The following is a 19,427-nucleotide window of genomic DNA, read 5'->3' on the forward strand; positions in this document are numbered from 1 at the left end:
AAATTTCTCAGGAAATTTGAGGGCGGCATGAAGGCCCGGCCAGTTTCCTGACATTCCTCCTTTAATCCTGGCCATCTCGGTCTTTTCTGGGCTGCCAAAGGAGCCTTTCGGTGGCACTTTGGCAGTCCAAAGTGAACGAAGCATTTTCCTTTCTCTGGGAGCTTGGAGAGGATATAAACCTCTGCCAGCGCCCAGAGAAAAGAAACACTCCCTTTGCTCTGGGCACCAAAGGAGTCACCACAGCGATGGAAAGGCGTTGGCTACAAAGCAAGTGAACGAGAGAAGAGGGGAGTCCTTCACCATGAGAAGGAAGAGGCAGCAGGTAGCAGCAGCAGCAGCCAGTGTATGGGAGACAGCCTTGTATTGGAGGCGCATGCTCCTCCTTGCCGCCTCAGAGTCCCTCTTTTTTTTTTTTATAAGCCTTAAAGTTTTGGATTTTTTTGATTCCCCTCACCTCACCTTCCTCCTTTAGCAGTGACTTTCCTCCTATCCAAATTCTGAGCTTTTATTTCTTTCCTAATGGGTTTGCACGCATTATAAGCTTTTACATTGATTCCTATGGGAAAAATTGCTGCTACTTAAGAACCTGGTCATGGAACGAATTAAGTTCTTAAATAGAGGCACCACTGTAACTTGGTCACCCAGAAATGTAGTTCTATAATGAGATCTTATTAAAATTGTAAAAATAATGATATATGGCCCAAAGGGAGTATTATTCAGAACAGAATATTTATGACCTCAAAAGTGATTACCGGTAGTTGTTAATTTTCTTTCATTACTGTTTCCAGAAGGATTCACACAGATACACTTAATAGCTTCATATTCTTCCCATACAGTAATATATTTTGGAATTCTTACCTTGATGCTACTCTAAAATATTTCTGGATGAAATAACACATGATGGCAAGAGGTACGAGTGCTATCACAAACATAGGTGTTACATATGAAATTACTGCAAGAGCTGATAAACACAGCAAGGTAGAACGACTCAGGCACTCCAGGGTGGCAGGGATATGCTACAAAAATAAAAAAAATAAATATTATCCATGATTTGCTTGAATTAAGTCTTTGAAATCAGCAGTTCTATTTGATCTTCTCTAGTTCAAAAAGAATTAAACACTTTATCTCTTCGCTGAGGTGGCACAGTGGTTAGAGTGCTGTACTGCAGACTATTTCAACTGACTGCTAGCTGCAGTTCAGCAGTTCAAATCTCACCGGCTCAAGGTTGACTCAGCTTTCTATCCTTCCAAGGTGGGTAAAATGAGGACACAGATTGTTGGGGGCAATAGGCTGACTCTCTAAACTGCTTAGAGAAGGCTGTGAAAGCTCTATGAAGTCTTATTGCTATTGCTACATTGATTATTTGATTTTAGATTTTTCAGCAAAATGCATTCTATTGAAATTTTGCACTCTTTTACCTGGTGGGGTTGCAGCAGATTTGAAAATAAATGAATCTGGTGCAAAAAGGAATGATTTCACTTGAAGAATTAAGACAGTTATCATGGGCACTAAGGATCTGTTGCAAAGGTCTGGAAGAAGTCACAAGAAGTGAGGACAAGGAAAAGATGAAATGGCTTCTTGTTAGACATCTTAGAATTAGGAAGGAAAACAGAACTGGAACTTAGAATTAGGAAGGAAATCAGACTTCTAGGGAGGAGGTGGATTACCACAAAGAGTTAGAGAGGCAATAAATGAAACTTAGACAAGTTAGGTGTGGAACTATGGGTACACCCAGAGACACAGTGGATACACACACCTGCAGAGGGTACGAAGGAGACGAGCAAAAGAATCTTAACCTTGGAGACAGGGGCAAAGAAAAAGAGGGGGAAAGGGGTAAGGTAAGCTAGCTAGAAAGCAGCAGCCTACAAGGTAAATTTAATTGTGATCACATTTTTTAATTTAGTTATATTTAAATTGAAAATTAATTTACATTTAAAGATATTTACTTATTGCATCTATATGCCGCTCACTCTAAGCGGCATACAAATCTAAATAATAATAATAATATAATTAATAATAATAACAACAACAACAACAACAATAAATAATAATAATTGGAGAAAAAGAAAGTATGGATCATCGACATTGCAGTACTCAGCTGCTGCAAAAAGATCTCACAGACTGACTACAAGCATAGACATAATGCTGTGGCACAGATGATCCACTGAACTTGTGCCCGAATTACCATTTCCCAGTGGCAAAGAACTGTGTGGGATCATAAGCCCGAAAAAGTAGTCGAAAATGAGCAAGCAAAACTACTGTGGGACTTCCGACTTCAGACTGACTGAATTCTGAAGCATAACACACCAGACATCTTGATTGTGGAGAAAAAGAAAGTATGGATCATCGACATCGCAATCCTAGGGGACAGCAGAATTGAAGAGAAGCAGCTAGAGAAATTAGTGAAATACAAAGGTCTAAAAATCGAGCTGCAACGACTCTGGCATAAGCCAGTGAAAGTGGTCCCAGTGGTACTTGGCACGCTGGGCGCAGTGCCAAAGGATCTCAGCGGACATTTGAAAACCATCGGAATTGACAAAATCTGTCCATCTGTCAATTGCAAAAGGCCTCTTTACTGGGATCGGCAAACATAATTCGCCGCCACATCACACAGTCCTAGGTGCTTGGGAAGCGTCCGACTGGTGTTGAAATACGAAATCCAGCATAGTGATCTTGTTTGCTGTGCTGTATTGACATAGTAGTAGTAGTAGTAGTAGTAGTAGTAGTAGTAGTAGTAGTAGTAATAATAATAATAATAATAATAATAATAATAATAATAATAATAATAATAATAGCCAAAGATTTAAGGTTATGGAAGAAAGATGACTACTGAATGATCAGGAGATAAAATCCACAAGCTTTCCCCCTTCAGCCTTTGCCCTCCTGAGATTGTAGCTAACAAGAGAGAGGGGCAAATGATTCAGAAGTATTCTCAGGAAGCTCAGCCAAGGGAGAGAGGGAGGGTGGGAGGGAGGGAGGACAGGCAGTGTCATCAGTGAATTGGTTGGGGGAGCTTTACAGCTAGAAGAGATGAAAAGAGAAGTGCATTGGAGACTAATCCAGTAGAAGAGATCAAGCAATGTTATTACATCTGTATTATGTACTGAAGCTTTCATGAGATTGTTTATCTGTTTATATATTAAACTACTAGCACTCCCGAGCAAGCCTTGCAGGATGCAGAAAGATTCATCCTGTTTTCTGTTCATAAGTAGAGATTGTAGTTGACTTGCCTTTGGTTATACTGCACAGTAGTTTTTAATGCCATCAGGTGTCCCAGGGACTGGCAAGAGATTCTCCTTTGACTTCTATGACAAGTGAATATGGACTGAATGCAGAATGCAAACTCCTATCTTTAACCAGCTACAGATTTGGAAGCAGTGAAGGAGTTGCCATTTTATTTACGTCTGTGAGCTCACTTAGGAATGTTCTGCACTATTTACAACAACTTCCAAACATATTTACTTAGAAACAAGATCCACAACATTCAGCAGGATTGATTTCTGAATAGTGTGATACTGTTGGGTTTTCATTTTAGGAATAAAAAATGAAGATGCCCTCATAGAATATTACATATCCATGTTTTGACAGTAACGTGATAGTAAATATGTGATATTAATTCACATGAATGTTATTTGTATGGTCCTAATATGATCTGATTGTGGCATACATTCTACTTATTTCTGAGGGGGGTGGGGTTGTATTAAAACTCAATACACTGCAAAATCTATTGTACCTGATCGATAGTGTTACAATCTGCTGAAAATCTATTCAAAATACTTCCCAGGGGTGTTGTTTCAAAAAATCTGTAATAAATAATAAAAACAGAATTTGATATTGAAGATTAAAAACTGATTTGTATGTATTTCAGACTTTCTTGACTAGGCCTTTTAGAATTATTTTATTTAGCAATAGTTACCGGTAATGAAGAGACAGCCAATATTCAATACATTTTGCAGAATTCCAAATAATTACGTTATTCTAATATTTCTACATTTTGCAAATACAAATCGTTGCTAGACCAAGGAAATGATTAGTAAATAGACTGCATCAAGGAAAGAAAGAACAATAAAAATTAAACATTAGGGATTAAGCAAAATAAAAGAATAAAAGCATGATTTTGCTTTTAATTAAATAACGATTCTAGGAAGCAGTCTAAATGTTCAAAATTATTTAAATTGTTTCTTGTTAGACATCTTAGAATGAGACTGGATTATTTCATCTTTAACTTCTAATTTATATCAAACATTAAAACAATTTAACATGTACACACACCAATATATAATATACTGGTGAAATGTACACACACACACGCACACACACACACACACAATATATAATACACTGGTAAAAAACCCTCTCTTTTAAATTCTATTTATTAAACTTACTGCCAATCTCCATATATACAATTGGCTCTTTAGTGGTTTCTATTCAATTCCATGAAGAAAAACATTAAAAGAGAAATGATAGATTAAGATTCGAAAACATATTGAGCTGGATTAAAATTACAGACTATTTGATTATGCTGTTTACATTAACTTGATTAAATTAACATATATTAGATTAAGTAGTAAATAAGGAGCATATAAACAGGTTTCATTAAATTATGAGATCATTAGTGATAAGGGCTCCCCAGTCATTGTTTATTTAATAAAATGAAACAAGAAAATGTATACTTTGTTAACACAATTCTACAGGATGCAGAAAGAATGAAATTAAATATATATAATCGAACATCATGGGTTATTTAAATATTGCACATAATTTTATTAAGATAGCACTCTGCCTTCTTGTTTCATATAATACAATACCTCATTGGGGCCAGAATAATTTTATTCAGCAGATTACAGTGAAGCTTCTTGGCAACTTTTAAGCCAGTCCATTCTATTGCTATGGATGTTACAAGGCATAATATAATCCCAACACAACAGAGAATGCTGAAGATCTTTGAATAGGAAAAATGGCTAAATTCCTAAAAAAGGAAGGAGACAAAAAAGACTATTGCAAAACTAAACAATTATTTATTCTGTCATAAGATAAGACCTTATGATTTCACTGATATATCCATACTTTCTTGGCAAACTATACCCAGGTAGTTTTGGATTGCCATCATTCTTTTTTCTTTCCAGACTGGCCTATAATTGTGATATTTTTTAATAGCCTGCCTACAAGTATTAACCAAGTTTAGCTTGGTCGCTAAGATGTACTAGTACCAAATTAAGTGAATCTAATTGGTAGAACAGAGGAAGGGAATTTATCTTGATAAAGTCTATGCTGTGAGACATTATAACAAAAGATGATTGGAAAAACAAAAATTAGAAAGGTGAGGTTTTTGAACCACAAGTACCTGACAAAAAGAACAGTTTTTCCCCATCTCAGAAGAAATAGCATTAGATGTCCACAAGACTAGCCAATAGTCAATGGACACCATGACTGAATGTTTTAGAAGTTGAGAAAAGATCAACAGGGGCAAGAAGAGAAGTCCTGCTGAGCTGAGATACTTTCCACATGCTTGCCATGACATCTCTGACCTTCGATGAAGGACAGAAGACAAGTTATCATCATCACTCTCAGGCATCTCATCTATAAATTGACAGGAAGAGCATTAATGAGTCATAAAAAAATTTCCTGATTTTCTATCATCTAAATACTGGCAAATAGTAAATGATGTTAATGAAAATACATTTTTTGGTAAAACTAATCTACCATCATCCTCTTCTTCCTCCTGGAGTAGACCTTCTTGAGAATGCACCGTATTTTTAATATTCTTCTTATCTAATACAGTTTTTCTTTCAATTAGAGTCTCCTAAAGGTAGGAAAAACAGGAGAAAAATAAACCCATTATTTTTTATTTATTTTTTCTGTCAATTATATTTCAAAATTGGTTGGATATTAAAAATTAAGTGAGCCAAATACAGGTAGAATTTATAATTCTATTGAGAAGAGGATCCCAGAACTTATACTTTATAAGGCTAATCAAGATATAATAATGGCTTGGTAATTAAAAAAGGATTTAAAAAAATCAAACTATTATATGAGTTTCAGAAGCTGGATTGGAATATCATTATTCTTGTGTTACCAAGTTTAAAGGTAATGGACAGGGATGAAACTGTGAGACATAGGTTGTGTATGTTAACATATGTAAACTGAACTATTCCAATATTCTGAGCTTTAGTTTATAGCTGAGTCACAATTTTGTATACTGTGTTCTAAGGGAAAAGAGTCATAGTAACAAGAATATCGCCGGCTGACTTACCGGCCCCACGGCGCTGTTGCGGAAGGGCCGGGCAGACTCGGACCCTTCCGATGGCGGCCGCCATCTTGTTTTTGGCCGAAATCTCGCGAGGCGAGATTTCGGCCGAGAATGCCCTGCCCACGTGGCTGGGCATGACGTCAGGTCCGGGCGGGGCCTGCTGGCCCTATTTAAGGGACAGCAGGCCGGGAAGACAGCCTTTTCGCCCGGACCTGGTGCCAAGAGTAGACACTTGCTGGTGCTGCTCGGCCGCCATTTTGGTTCCCCTCGTGTCGCGGCCGCCATTTTGTGGCCTACCGAGGGGGCGAAAAGTGCTGCTGCTTCGAAACGACGTTGAGGCCTTAATCCTCTCCACTTGGGAGCTGTTTTCAGCGATCCCCCTCGGGCCCGAGGGGGACTGGTAACCTCCTCCCGGCTGGGAGGAGGGCGCGGTGGGGGTGTTTGGTCTGGGCCCCCGGTCTTGGGCGGTTTTTTGGGAGGCCGGATTGCAGGCCTTTAAGGCCTACCTGTGCAGGGAGGCTTGCTAATAGCCCTGTGGGGAAAAGGAAAAGCATAAAATAAAATAATAACATAAAGGGGCCTAGGGGGTAGCAGGGGCTTCCCCCCTTTTTCTGGTACCAGGCCCTAGGTAGGGCCCTGCGGTGGGGGACCTGTGCCTGCCACTCAGTCAGTGGGTTCGGTCCTAGGTTGTTTTGGTGGCTCCTTGCATACTTGGGGAAAAGTTGGGATGGCTCCAAAAAAGAGGCCTGCCACTGCCCCTATGGCTCCGCCGGCGGCGCGCCCCAGGAGGGCCCTTAGGCCTTCTGCCCGGGCTCGGGCCAGTAGGGAGGGGACTGCGGGGGTGGTCCCTGAGCAAGGGGGGGTGGTCTCGTTGCCTCCTGCCCCTCAACCTGATCTTTCTCCTGCCATGTCTTGGGCCAGGGTGTTGGAGAGGCTCGACGAGCTCGAGCAGTGGAGGAGCGGTGCGGTCCCCGGAGCGTCCAGCGATCAAGTGCCCGCGGCGTTGGGGAGAGATCCGGCGGCGGCCCAGGCTGGGCAGATGGCTCCGTTTGGACGACAGGCCCCGGCAGGGCCGATGGCGGCTTTCCCGGGCCCTGCAACATTGGGCCCCCCGTGGATGTCATCGACCCCGTACGGGGCAGGTGAGGCTGCACCACACACTACATCACTGTCCTTTCTTCCTCCCCCCGCCCCGGGTTTTCCCCCGGCGGGGGTCGGGAGTGGGTCCAGCTTTTTGGGGTCCTCCGCGGGCACCTGCGGGCAGGTATGGGCTCCGCCGGTTCCTCCTCCGGGGCCGCCGGCGGCCGGCGCTGCTCCGCTGTCCGGGACGGGTCCTGCGGGGACACCTGCGGTGCCAGGTGCTGGGGGGTGGGTTCCCCCGGCCCCTGCTGTCATGCCCCCGCTCCCTGTTTTCCCCTACCCCCACGGGGCGGGAGATTTTGGTGTAGCGGCCAACTCGGTATGGGACCCGTTCGCTTGTATTAAAGCGGGGGCCATACCGTGCGGGCTGCCGTCCACCCCTCTAGGATGCCACCTTCACCCGTCGGTCAAGGAGGCTATTTGGCGGGGTGAATACGTGGATCTTTTTTCGCTTTTGAACCGAGAGGTTCCCAAGCAGGAGAAAGAGATTGTCCCGGGGGAGAAAACGAAGAAGACCAAGGTAACGAAATGCTTCAGCTCCTGGCTGTATGCTTTTCTTACTTATGGGTCTGTGGTGATCCAACGGCAGCCGGCTATGGCCTCTGCCATGTTTAAGTATATAGACTTGATTGCCAGGGCCCACTTCGAATATAAGGGCACCATATGGCGCCATTATGATAAGGGTTTCCGTATGAGGATGGTGGTGGAGCCTAACTTGCCGTGGGATATGGTGGTCCCGGACCTGTGGTTCCGGGCCACGCATATGTCTGGAAAGGAAGGGTGTGAGCGTACGGATAGTGGGCACTTCATGGAGGAGGAGCCTGGCGCGGCTTCACCGGCCAAGGCGACTCCTGGTGTGGCTGGCAAGGGGGCCTCGCCCGCTTGTCATGAGTTTGCTGCAAAAGGGGCGTGTTTTCGTCCCTTTTGTAAGTACAAGCATGCCTGCGGGAATTGTGGGGGGTCCCATGCAGCTTCAGTCTGTCCCCGCCCCAAGAAAGGGGCGGAGAAGAAGGACGGGGGTCCAGGAAAACCTCCCCCACCAGCTGGGGGAAAAGGGGCCCAGCCCAATTAATGTATCTGTGCTCGAGGGTTGGTTGTTCGACTACCACCCTCGCCCGAGAGCCGAGTTGCTCTTGAGGGGCTTCTCCGAGGGATTTAGGATCCCTTATGTGGGTGTTAGGAGGGCCTTCATGTCCGACAACCTCAGGTCGGTTGTCGGACATGAGGACATTGTACGGGCTAAGATTCGAAAGGAGGTGGCTGAGGGCAGGGTCCTTGGGCCCTTCCCGGAGCCGCCCTTTCCGAATCTTCGTGTGTCCCCCTTAGGTGTGGTCCCCAAAAAGGCGAGTGGTGAATTTAGGTTGATTCACCATTTGTCCTTTCCAAAAGGGGAGTCAGTGAATGACTTCATTCCTGACGAGCTTTGTTCTGTCCGGTACGCATCCTTTGATGCGGCCGTGGCCATGGTTAGGGAGTGTGGGGTGGGAGCCCTTATGGGTAAATGCGACATTAAGTCGGCATTTCGGCTCCTCCCCATTCACCCAGGCGACTTCGAGCTGCTGGGCTTCCATTTCGAAGGTGGGTTTTACGTGGATAGGGCATTGCCTATGGGCTGCTCTGTTTCCTGCTCCCTTTTTGAGAGCTTCAGTACCTTCCTGGAGTGGGTGCTCAGGAGGCGTAGTGGCCTGGGTTCCGTCGTTCATTACCTTGATGATTTCTTGATGGCTGGGCCTGCGCAATCGGAGCAATGCTTTGCTTTGATGCGGGACTTCGAAGCCCTTTGTGCTCAATTGGGGGTGCCTTTAGCCCCCGAGAAGACCGAAGGCCCTGCCACCAGGATTACCTTCCTTGGTATTGAATTGGATTCAGTGGAGCAATCTTCCAGATTGCCCCTGGATAAGTTGATTAAAATCAGGTCCAAGCTTGAGGCGGTCTTGGGCTGCAGGAAGGTTACTCTTCGGCAGCTCCAGGAGTTGGCTGGGATTCTTAATTTTGCCTGTCGGTTAGTGGTGCCTGGTAGGGCCTTCTCTCGCCGGTTGTATGATGCGATGAAGGGGCTAAGTTTGCCCCACCATCGTACCCGCTTATGTGCAGGGGTCAGGGCTGACCTCTGCGTGTGGCGGGAGTTTTTGGAACGTTTTAACGGGTTGTCTTTCTGGCGGCAGGAGCTTCTTTTGGAAGCGGAGCTGCAGCTGTGTTCCGACGCCGCAGGGACTTGCGGTTTTGGGGTAGTTTTAGGTGACCAGTGGTGCTGGTCGGCATGGCCTCCGGAATGGAGTGCCTGTTCATTGGTTAAGGACTTGACCTTTTTGGAGCTTTTCCCCTTAATAGTGGCCTTAGAGCTCTGGGGAGAGCAGTTCAGGGATAAGACTGTGCATTTTTGGTGTGACAATCTAGCGGTTGTCCATGTTGTGAACGCCCTGTCCTCTAAGAGTGACAGGGTGATGCGGCTTGTCCGCCATTTTGTGCACAGGTCCTTGTCTTTGAACGCCTTGTTTTTGGCTAGGCACGTCCCTGGTTTAGATAACGGGGTGGCTGACGCCTTGTCCCGTGGTCAGTTGTCCAGGTTTCGGACCCTGGCCCCGTGGGCCCGAGAGTCGCCAGAGGTGTTTCCAGCCCACCTGTGGAGCCTGGGCGGGCTCTTGAGAGCTGGAGAGACGAGGCCTCCAGGGCGATCGCCTTATCGGTAGCTCCTAGCACCCTGCGAGCTTATCAGCGTGCAGGTAAGGAGTTTGGGGATTTCAGGCTGGGTAAGGGTTACCCCCATTGCTGGCCTGCCCCGGTTGAGCACCTAGCTGAATTCTGTGTCCTGCTGAAGGGGCGTGGCCTTTCAGTGAGGACTATCAGGGCTAGGTTAGCCGGCCTCGCCTTTCTGTCCAAGGCGGGGGGGTTTGGTGATTTTTCGGGTGATTTTCGCATCCGGAGGATGCTGGAAGGTTGGGTGAGGGAGCGACAGGGGTTCCCCTCCGACACTCGTCGGGCCCTGACGGTTCAGCAGCTGTCTCTGATTAATCAGACATTTGGCAGTCTGTGTGCCTCTCTTTACGAGGCTCGGCTGTTCAGGGCAGCGACTTGTGTTATGTTTTTTGGGGCCCTCAGGGTCAGCGAGGCAATGGCCTCCTCGCAGTCTGACTTGTCGCTCCGCGCCTTCCAGCTCGCTGATCTGACCTTTAGACAGGGGGGTGTCTCTCTTTTGGTGAGACACTCCAAGACAGATCAGTTACACAGAGGGGTTAGACTTGAACTTAGCGCAGCCACCGATAAGTCTGTTTGCCCGGTGGCTGCTTTGCAGCAATTTTGTGTTTTGCGTGGGTCAGGGCGTGGGTACCTTTTTCTACACCAGGATGGCTCCCCCCTGACCCGGTATCAATTCTGGGCGATAGTGTCTAAGGCAATGTCTCAGGTAGGCATGGATCCCGCCGGCTATGGAACGCATTCGTTCCGTATCGGCGCCGCCACTAGCGCGGCACTTTCTGGTTTCCCGGCCCAACGGATTCAGGAGATCGGCCGCTGGCGGTCAGCGGCATATTTGGGTTATGTTAGGCCCGCTGAGGATTCTGGGCAGGGTTTAGGCTAGGTAACCTCTCTGTGTGTGTCCTCTTCCAGGTTCCCAGTCCAGGCAGAAACCGACGGCGCTGCTGTGTGGCCACAGCATGGTCTTCTGGGCCGGCCGCTCCGCAGCCAGAAGCGCCATCGGGACCCAGCTGTCGTTGGGATGGTGGGTCAATGTTGTTTGGATGGGCCGGAGGGGTATGCGGTGGGAGGGGCTCCTACCGTCGTTGCTGGGTACTCAGCATCTCAGGGCGGTACCCGGCGCTGCTGGGCGGGCGGCTACCCAGGGTCGCGCCCAGATGGGACTGGGTGGTCGGCAGCCCATAGCCGCACCCAGATGGCTGGTCTTGCACCTCGGTGGCAATGACCTATGCCTGCTTGGCGGTCTACCATTGATCGTCCAGGCGCGCGAAGACCTGCGGTGGCTTCGCACGGTATGGCCCACCACGCAAGTGGTGTGGTCAGAGATCCTTCCAAGGATCGTTTGGAGGGACGCCATTTCCCTTAGGGCCATCCACCGGGTTAGACGCAGGGTGAATAAGGCCGTGGGAAAAACTGTCAAAGAATTAGGTGGGGTTGTAGTGGCCCATCCCCTCATCACCGTAGATCGGCCTTGGCTTTACCGGGCCGATGGCGTTCACCTGTCAGAACAGGGGAACGCCATTTTCTTACAGGACCTGCAGAGGTCTCTGCGTGAGCTGGCGCAGATAGAGGGGGGAGTCGGGGGGCCAAGATAGAGATCTGACCCCCGCTCCGTGGCAGGTTAGGGGCGGAAATCTGGGTGGTTTCAGCAACTGCGCGTTCTCCCTTGGGCATCTTTGGGGATGATTGACAGGTTCTCTCCAAGCCCATGGTGGGTGCTACCTGCGCACTTGGGGGGAACCTGTCTTTGGGTCCCGCTATTGAAGTCCCAGGGTAGGGGTGAGCCGGCGGGACCCCCCTCATGCGAGTGTATGGCAGGGTCTCAGGTGAGGGAGAGGTCCCTCACCTGGACCAGCATTGACTACGCCCATAGTTGCCCAGGAATGTTGACCTTTTACGTCATTTCCGCCCCGGAAGTGTTTGTTTGACCCTGCAGGTCCACTGTTTCCGGGTCATAGTTGAGTATGTTGATTTATGCAAATTTATGCTAATTCATGCTAATTGAATTAATAAATTATGCAAATTTATTATAATAAAAATGACCCAAGTTTAAATCCAGCTCTTGTGTCCGAGTCGTTACTCCGTCTCTTCTGCAATAGGGCATAGTAACTAAGTCAGCCAATGGAAAATTAAACATATCTGAGTGTGCAGAGAATCAAAACTGAAACTTAAGCTGGAATCCTCTCTGTACTCTGTCTGCTCTGAACTCAAAACTGCTTGTAACTGCTGGTACGTTAAAGCAGTGTTTCCCAATCTTGGCAACTTGAAGATATTTGTACTCCAACTCCCAGAATTCCCCAGCCAGCGAATGCTGGCTGGGGAATTCTGGGAGTTGAAGTCCAAATATCTTCAAGTTGCCAAGGTTGGGAAACACTGCGTTAAAGAACTCTGCTACTGGTATTGTAAATACTCATCTAATATTATGTGTTTAAAGAAGTTAATGAGTCCAGCTGAATCAGTTTGTCTGTGTGTGCTTTCTGGATTTAATTTTGCAACAATATCTAATTATATTAAAATACTAGGAAAAACATTTTTGCCTATCGCTATTGAGATTAAGCAAAACAAAGCAGAACAGGCCTTTTCCAGTTCTTGGTCCTGGCGATTCATTAATGTTTTCCAATGTTCAAAGAGCTCAGATTCAGATTTCTGGATATCTTTCAGTGTGCCTTCTCGCTGAATGGTACCATCCTTCATTGCAATAATCTGGAAAAAGCAACCTTTTATTCATCACAGAAATGTTTTCTTTTTTACATCATCCATTAATAGCTGTTTTTGTTATATGGGGATTTAAATAAATTTTAGTTCTTCCAGAAGATGTAGGATTAGAAAGGCGGCATTAGTTCAACTATAGCAATCTTTTGCAATTTGACAACATCAACATTTAAACTCTCAAAATTTCTAATCACAGTACATCCTCTTCAACTGTTAAAAAAAAATTCAAGCCAAACAATAACCTAATAGCTATCCTAATCAGGGTACATTTTTTAAAAATTGCACCTATTTAAAGTGAGTGTTCTTAAAAAATTGGGGGAAATTTTGCAAGAGGAAACAAAGGATGATTGCATCTTGACCAAAAACTGCTGCATTATAAGGCAACCCAAACTTGTACTCCTAAGGGAAGGCAAATATTGATTATGTGTATAACTTTAAGTCAAGTCCGGTCATCTGTTTCATATTTAACACTTGTCGTTTGGAATACACATATGGATTTTAGAAAACACAGATTAATATAACCCTCGGCATTTTACAACATCCTTCTTGCTTTTCCTTTCCATTAGATACTTAGAAGGGCAACTCAGTTGAACCATAAATCACGTTAAGAAGTCTTTTCAGTTGTTTGTGTTTAGCCACCAATGCATTACAAGTGGAAGCTTAAGTGCTTTATTATGCTGGTCTGTAATCGTAATAAAGATTTGATTTGGTAAGTGGTTTAACCACAGAAAGAAATAGACAAGACCAATGGGGTTGTATGTCTTGCAACCTTGAATTACAAGCTCTGCCTATTTTGGATATGTATATGATTTGGGATATGTCTACAACATTATGAGGCCTGCATCACAATTCTGCAATACTGTTGGCATTGTTCTGATCCTCCTTGCTATTACTGTGGGAACTATTGGAAAGGATTTTTTGCTTTTAGCAAAATTCATTGGGCTTGGGGAGATTTCAGTGGTTCACAATTAAATGTTTGTGACTATTTTCATATAACTCCTTTTCAATCAATGAAATGTATACTGAAACCAAAATTTCTCCAAGATATGTGGTCAATCTTTTTTCTTCAAAGACTTTAGGCTACCTCTAAGGGTTCTCAAATTTCCCATGAAATGTTTGAAAGTATGTCAGATTAGTTATAATTTGAAATGCTTTCCTTTTTGGACATTTATTTTAGGATTCTTTAAAAATTAGGCCATCTTTTGATAAAATGCTGAATTTCTTTCCTCCAAAAATGTTTTATGGATAGGACCCAAATGCCAATACAGTAGTTCAATATGATTAGTGGAATTACTCCATCATTTACACACTCTTTGTTCCTACTTAGTGCAAGACAGTAAGAAAGACTGAAAAACATAGCACTATCTAGTGGAGTGGGATCAGTAAAGGGCTACCAAAACTTTTACTACCACACTGCGGGTGTGACTTATGCATCTTCTTTCAACATTTTTCAGTGCAAATTGGGCTGGAGCTCCATTTTCACTACCCCATTGCGTTACCCCCCCATCCGGGCAGTAGCTCACCCCTGAGTAGGATTCAGATTTTAATGATTGCATCACTACATCGCACTGCTTAAATTATTCATAAATGACAAGAAAAGAGATTGAAACACATTTCAGAAATCAAATAAATCGCTAGGTTTTGCTGCAGTAAAAAGCTTATTTACTTATTTATTACATATAACAAGAAGCAAATTTGAAGCCGCAAGAATTAAATAAATTGCGCAGGTTTTAATCTGTGGTCAGAGGCCCTGTCCATAAATCTAAAGGTGAAAGTGAGCAATAGAGTTGGTGAATAAGAGAGGTAAGGTAATCTCAGGAAGGCATCATAACTTTTGAATCTTTTCTTCCACTGAGGTCTTAGTATTTTAACAGTTTTAATGGAGCTTTTCTGAAATACATTGAAATTTAATGATGCTCTCATTTATTTATAATTATGCTTTTACATAGTTTGGGCTGAGATAAATAGCAACAGCAATGGCGCCCTAGACTTATTCACCACCTGGCTGATTTACAATGTCAATATATTGCCCCCAACAATCTGGGTTCTCAGCTTATTGACTTCAGAAGTATGGAAAGCTGAATCAATCTTGAGCCTGTTAAGAGAGTACTCCAAGGTGTGAGCAGAGTTTGCCTGCAATTCTTTAACCACTGTGTCACCAGGGCTGTTTATAAACGATTATTAACTTAGTTTAATTTTTATTATATATTTTCTTATCACTATAATTTTTGAAAAATAATGTAAATGTAGTGGGAGAGAGAGAGAGAGAAATGAACCCCCCTTCACTGTTTAATGCAAATAAATATAGTTCTAAACATGCAAATATGCAAATGAGATATGCATTTGTCTGTTTGTAGTTGTTTGCATTATTTAATGGAAAATAGTCAATAAAGCATGAATTTCCTTGAGAGTCTTACAACATTATCTGGGATAAGGTTACCAGGAACTGTAACAATTCCAAGTTACAAAACAAATACCTAGGAGGGGTATAATGATATAATATCACCATTAACAGCAGGTGGAGGCATAAAAACCAAAGTTATGTAGCGGAGGACACAATTTACCTGAGTTCATTGCCTTCACCCCCTCTCCCAACCAGTATTAAAAATACTCAATAGTACTTTTACAATTTAAAAGTACTTAATAGTACATTTACATTTTAAAATTTAAAACTTTTACAATTTAGAAGTACTACTTGCTGAATCACACCTACACCCCCATTTTGAATATTTATGAACATAATATTAAGATTAATAAATCAGTATAAAGAAGCTTCATTACCCAGTCAGCATGGGGCAGATACTGTAGTTTGTGGGTAACCAAAACAATGGTTCTTTTGTCTGCTCTTAGCAAATTCAGAATTCCTTCTTGCATGAGATGATCACTCAAGTGAATGTCTAATGCTGAAAACGGATCATCCTAAAAAAAAAATATATATATTAACCAACTAAAGATACATAGTGCTGCTGCACTATAGTTGTTCTGTTTTTAAAACATTTTAAGAGAGTTAAAATCAGTGCTTGCTGACAAGATTGGTTGAGATGGAATACAGGCATTAACCAATTTACAAAAACTAGGTAAAATAAGAGAGAAAGAAGAGAAATCAAGCTACAATTCTCATTTTTTCAGCACAAGAGAACGGGGTTATCCCTCTGTGGGATGGGTTTGAGTATGCCATTATTGCCTTTGGGAAACAGGCTGTTTAAGTGTAAAGATTAATACCAAGGAACGGTTCAGAATCAGTGAGCTAAGACTGGGATTGTTAATAAAGCCCACTTGGGACAGAGAAAACAAGCAGAAATGGAAAATTATTTCTATAATTCACCTGTCCACTGTGATCTTAGATGTATCAGATGTTGGGAACTGGCATCATACTGGAGAAAATATTCTATTGACATTGTGGATCCAGAGTATGTATTCTCGACAGATTTGGTTGTTGTTAGTTCAGCAATTTTGGAATGTTGGGTTTTTAGTTTGAATAATGTCATTTATAGATTTACTTACTTACTTATTTGATTGATTGATTGATTGATTGATTGATTGATTTTTTTTTTAATGCTGCCCTTCTTCTTAGACTCTGGGTGGCTTACAACACATTAGCAATAGCACTTTTTAACAGAGCTAGCATATAGTAACATTAAACCTACCAGAAATACCACATTTGTCTGTTGGTAAAGAGCTCTTGCTACACTGATCCTTTGGCGCTGACCACCAGATAAATTAATACCCTTGGGGAAAAGATAAAACAATTCAATTAGAAACCTATACAGTTTTGAGACATTATTATTCAAACTATGCTTTCCCCAACCTGATACTTCAAGGTATAATTAAAAGGTAAAGCAATCAAAAGTATAAAAAGGTATTAATCAAGGTAGTCAAAATTTATATACTCATTGTAAGAAAACTTTAATTATATCTGAATAATGTATATAGTATTTCTAAATTACAAAATGGTTCATCATTCATTTATTCATCCTACTAGCAGCTCCTGCAGTCAATGGTAATTATTCCCAGGATACAGCTGGAGCAGTAAGACTGAGGTAACAACAAGTTAAAATATAATAGTAGCTGTCCTTTGATAATGCTATGTATTAACATTGCAATTAACACATCAATGGTCAACCTTTATGGCACAGCTTGGAGTCAATGTCTTCTTCTTGGACATTCTCTAGCATTCTAATATTTCCCTTTACCTTTTAATAATGCATTTTAGCCATTAAATGCTCTATTGATACTACCTTGTCCATAAAAGAACATCAATTACAAATGAATAACAAATCTAGATTATTGCTGTTAGATGATGCAAACTATTTGAATATCTGAACTCTTAGATTATGACAGAATTTTCATTAGTAGCTAAGGCATGATTTTAACCTTCATTAAGAAAACATATTCCATGTTTATTAACAAATGGCTTTCTATTTCTTACTTTAATTGGATTATTCCAACACGACTTTCATAAATGCTTTCTAGATCAGCTTTGTTTAATAAATATACTTTCCCAACACAGTATTGCAGTCAGTGCCAGGGACCCTAGAGAAATTAATTACCTTCATGGCACCAGACCAGGATATCTCCGGGACCGCCTTCTGCCACACGAATCCCAGCGACCAGTTAGGTCCCACAGAGTTGGCCTTCTCCGGGTCCCGTCAACTAAACAATGTCATTTGGCGGGACCCAGGGGAAGAGCCTTCTCTGTGGCGGCCCCGACCCTTTGGAACCAACTCCCTCCGGATATCAGAGTTGCCCCCACCCTCCTAGCCTTTCGTAAGCTCCTTAAAACCCACCTCTGTCGTCAAGCATGGGGGAATTGATACTTTCCCTCCCCCTAGGCTTATAAAATTTATGCATGGTATGCTAGTATGTATGATTGGTTTTTAAATTGGGGTTTTAAATTAACTTAAACTTAAATATTAGATTTGTTTACATTGTACTATTACTGCTGTGAGCCGCCCCGAGTCTGCGGAGAGGGGCGGCATACAAATCTGATAAATAAATAAATAAATAAGTTGGATATGCAAATAGAAGAAAAGCTGTAACACTGTGTATTAACACCTTCATCCTAAGGATCTGAAACTGAGTTTGCTGTATAAAGCCGTTTGCTGTATAAAGCCATTTGCTGTATAAAGCCATTCTATAGACTTAAGGCTATGTGATAACATTTGGGTGCTTAATGTTTTCTAATTACACATAGCCACTAACCCTTTCTCCAATCTGTGTTTGGTCTCCATGAGGTAGTATGTCAATATCAGGCTGAAGACAGCAAGCATCAATTACTGCTTTATACCTGTGGAAACAAAAAAAGGGTAATTGTCAATTCATGCGGAGATTGCCTCACCAGCATATTTCATGTACTTAAAAGCAAGATTAATGAGATGGAAAAGTCACACATTGGAAAATGCATGCTTGCTAAGCACTTAATTTTTCCAATGGGAATCCCACCTCTTTCAGGCAAACAAATTATACTCTAACTAATAGCTCACTGTCAAATATTTTGAAGTGTGCCTTGGTCCTGTATTCCTTGGAGATTATCATCTATAACTGCCTACAGGGGCTTCAGGATCTAAATGATTTAAATCAGATTATTTGCAGGTTTAAACTTGTCAACATTGTAGGCCAAGAGCATTACATTCATTTATTAGTACAGTGTTCCCTCGATTTTCACGGGTTCGAACTTCGCGAAAAGTCTATACCACGGTTTTTCAAAAATATTAATTAAAAAATACTTCGTGGTTTTTCCCCCTTATGCCATGGTTTTTCTCGCCCGATGATGTCATATGTCATCGCCAAACTTTCGTCCACCTTTAATAATTTTTTAAAAAAATAAACTTTAATAAATAAACATGGTGAGTAATAATATAAATGGTTGCTAAGGGAATGGGAAATTGTAATTTAGGGGTTTAAAGTGTTAAGGGAAGACTTGTGATGCTGTTCATAGCCAAAAATAGTGTATTTACTTCTGCATCTCTACTTCGTGGAAATTCAACTTTCGCGGGCGGTCTCGGAACGCATCCCCCGCGGAAATCGAGGGAACACTGTACTGTAAAATGTAGATTACTATAAAATAAATTGGAAAAACATCTAAAATGTGATGACGGTATCTTAAAAAAAATAAACATTAAAAAAGAGGGAAAGGAGGGCTTAGGAGAAGGTGATATAATGACAACTGTGAGTTCTTTGTTTAAAGAGAGGGATTGTGTGTGTGTCCCCAAATTTAGCAACTTTAAGACTTGTGGACTTCAATTCCCTGAATTCAGGGAGTTGAAATCCACAAGACCTGTGGTTTAAACTGTTATTTAATAAAGAGTGATAAAACACTGTGTACATTAAAATTATTATTAAGAATAAGAATAATTGAGGTCATCTTGCCATGGATCTAGCATGATAATGATTCCATATTATTTCTGCAGAATCTGTAAGTATGACTTGCATTGCCTCCCAATATTAATACTAACATAAATAAATGACTTCTTAAAGAAGACCATCAGAAGCAAATGTGGTGCATTACAAAAATAGTACATAGTGCTGAATTGTAGTCAAATCCATTGGTTACTTATTTTATAAGTTATTTTTCAGGTCGGAAAAATGCATTATTTCAGCGACTTTTCAGGAAAAGAGAGCTCCCTGATCA

At 42.6% G+C, this 19,427-nt stretch overlaps 1 protein-coding gene across 2 annotated transcripts in view; it reads right to left on the minus strand.

The window, feature by feature from the left end:
- Positions 1-19,427, minus strand: part of ABCC8 (ATP binding cassette subfamily C member 8) — a 79,103-nt gene that overhangs the window by 19,692 nt on the left and 39,984 nt on the right. For both annotated transcript variants that reach the window (XM_070764169.1, XM_070764177.1), the window contains 9 exons: positions 17,999-18,083; positions 16,444-16,524; positions 15,578-15,715; positions 12,662-12,787; positions 5,704-5,803; positions 5,345-5,580; positions 4,809-4,969; positions 3,734-3,803; positions 859-1,016 (listed from right to left, as the gene is read on the minus strand). In XM_070764169.1, coding sequence (XP_070620270.1) covers positions 859-1,016; positions 3,734-3,803; positions 4,809-4,969; positions 5,345-5,580; positions 5,704-5,803; positions 12,662-12,787; positions 15,578-15,715; positions 16,444-16,524; positions 17,999-18,083 — 1,155 coding nt within the window. The remainder of the gene's footprint in view (positions 1-858; positions 1,017-3,733; positions 3,804-4,808; positions 4,970-5,344; positions 5,581-5,703; positions 5,804-12,661; positions 12,788-15,577; positions 15,716-16,443; positions 16,525-17,998; positions 18,084-19,427) is intronic.

This window comes from Erythrolamprus reginae, chromosome 1 (genome assembly GCF_031021105.1).
Source record: "Erythrolamprus reginae isolate rEryReg1 chromosome 1, rEryReg1.hap1, whole genome shotgun sequence".
NCBI lineage: Eukaryota > Metazoa > Chordata > Lepidosauria > Squamata > Dipsadidae > Erythrolamprus > Erythrolamprus reginae.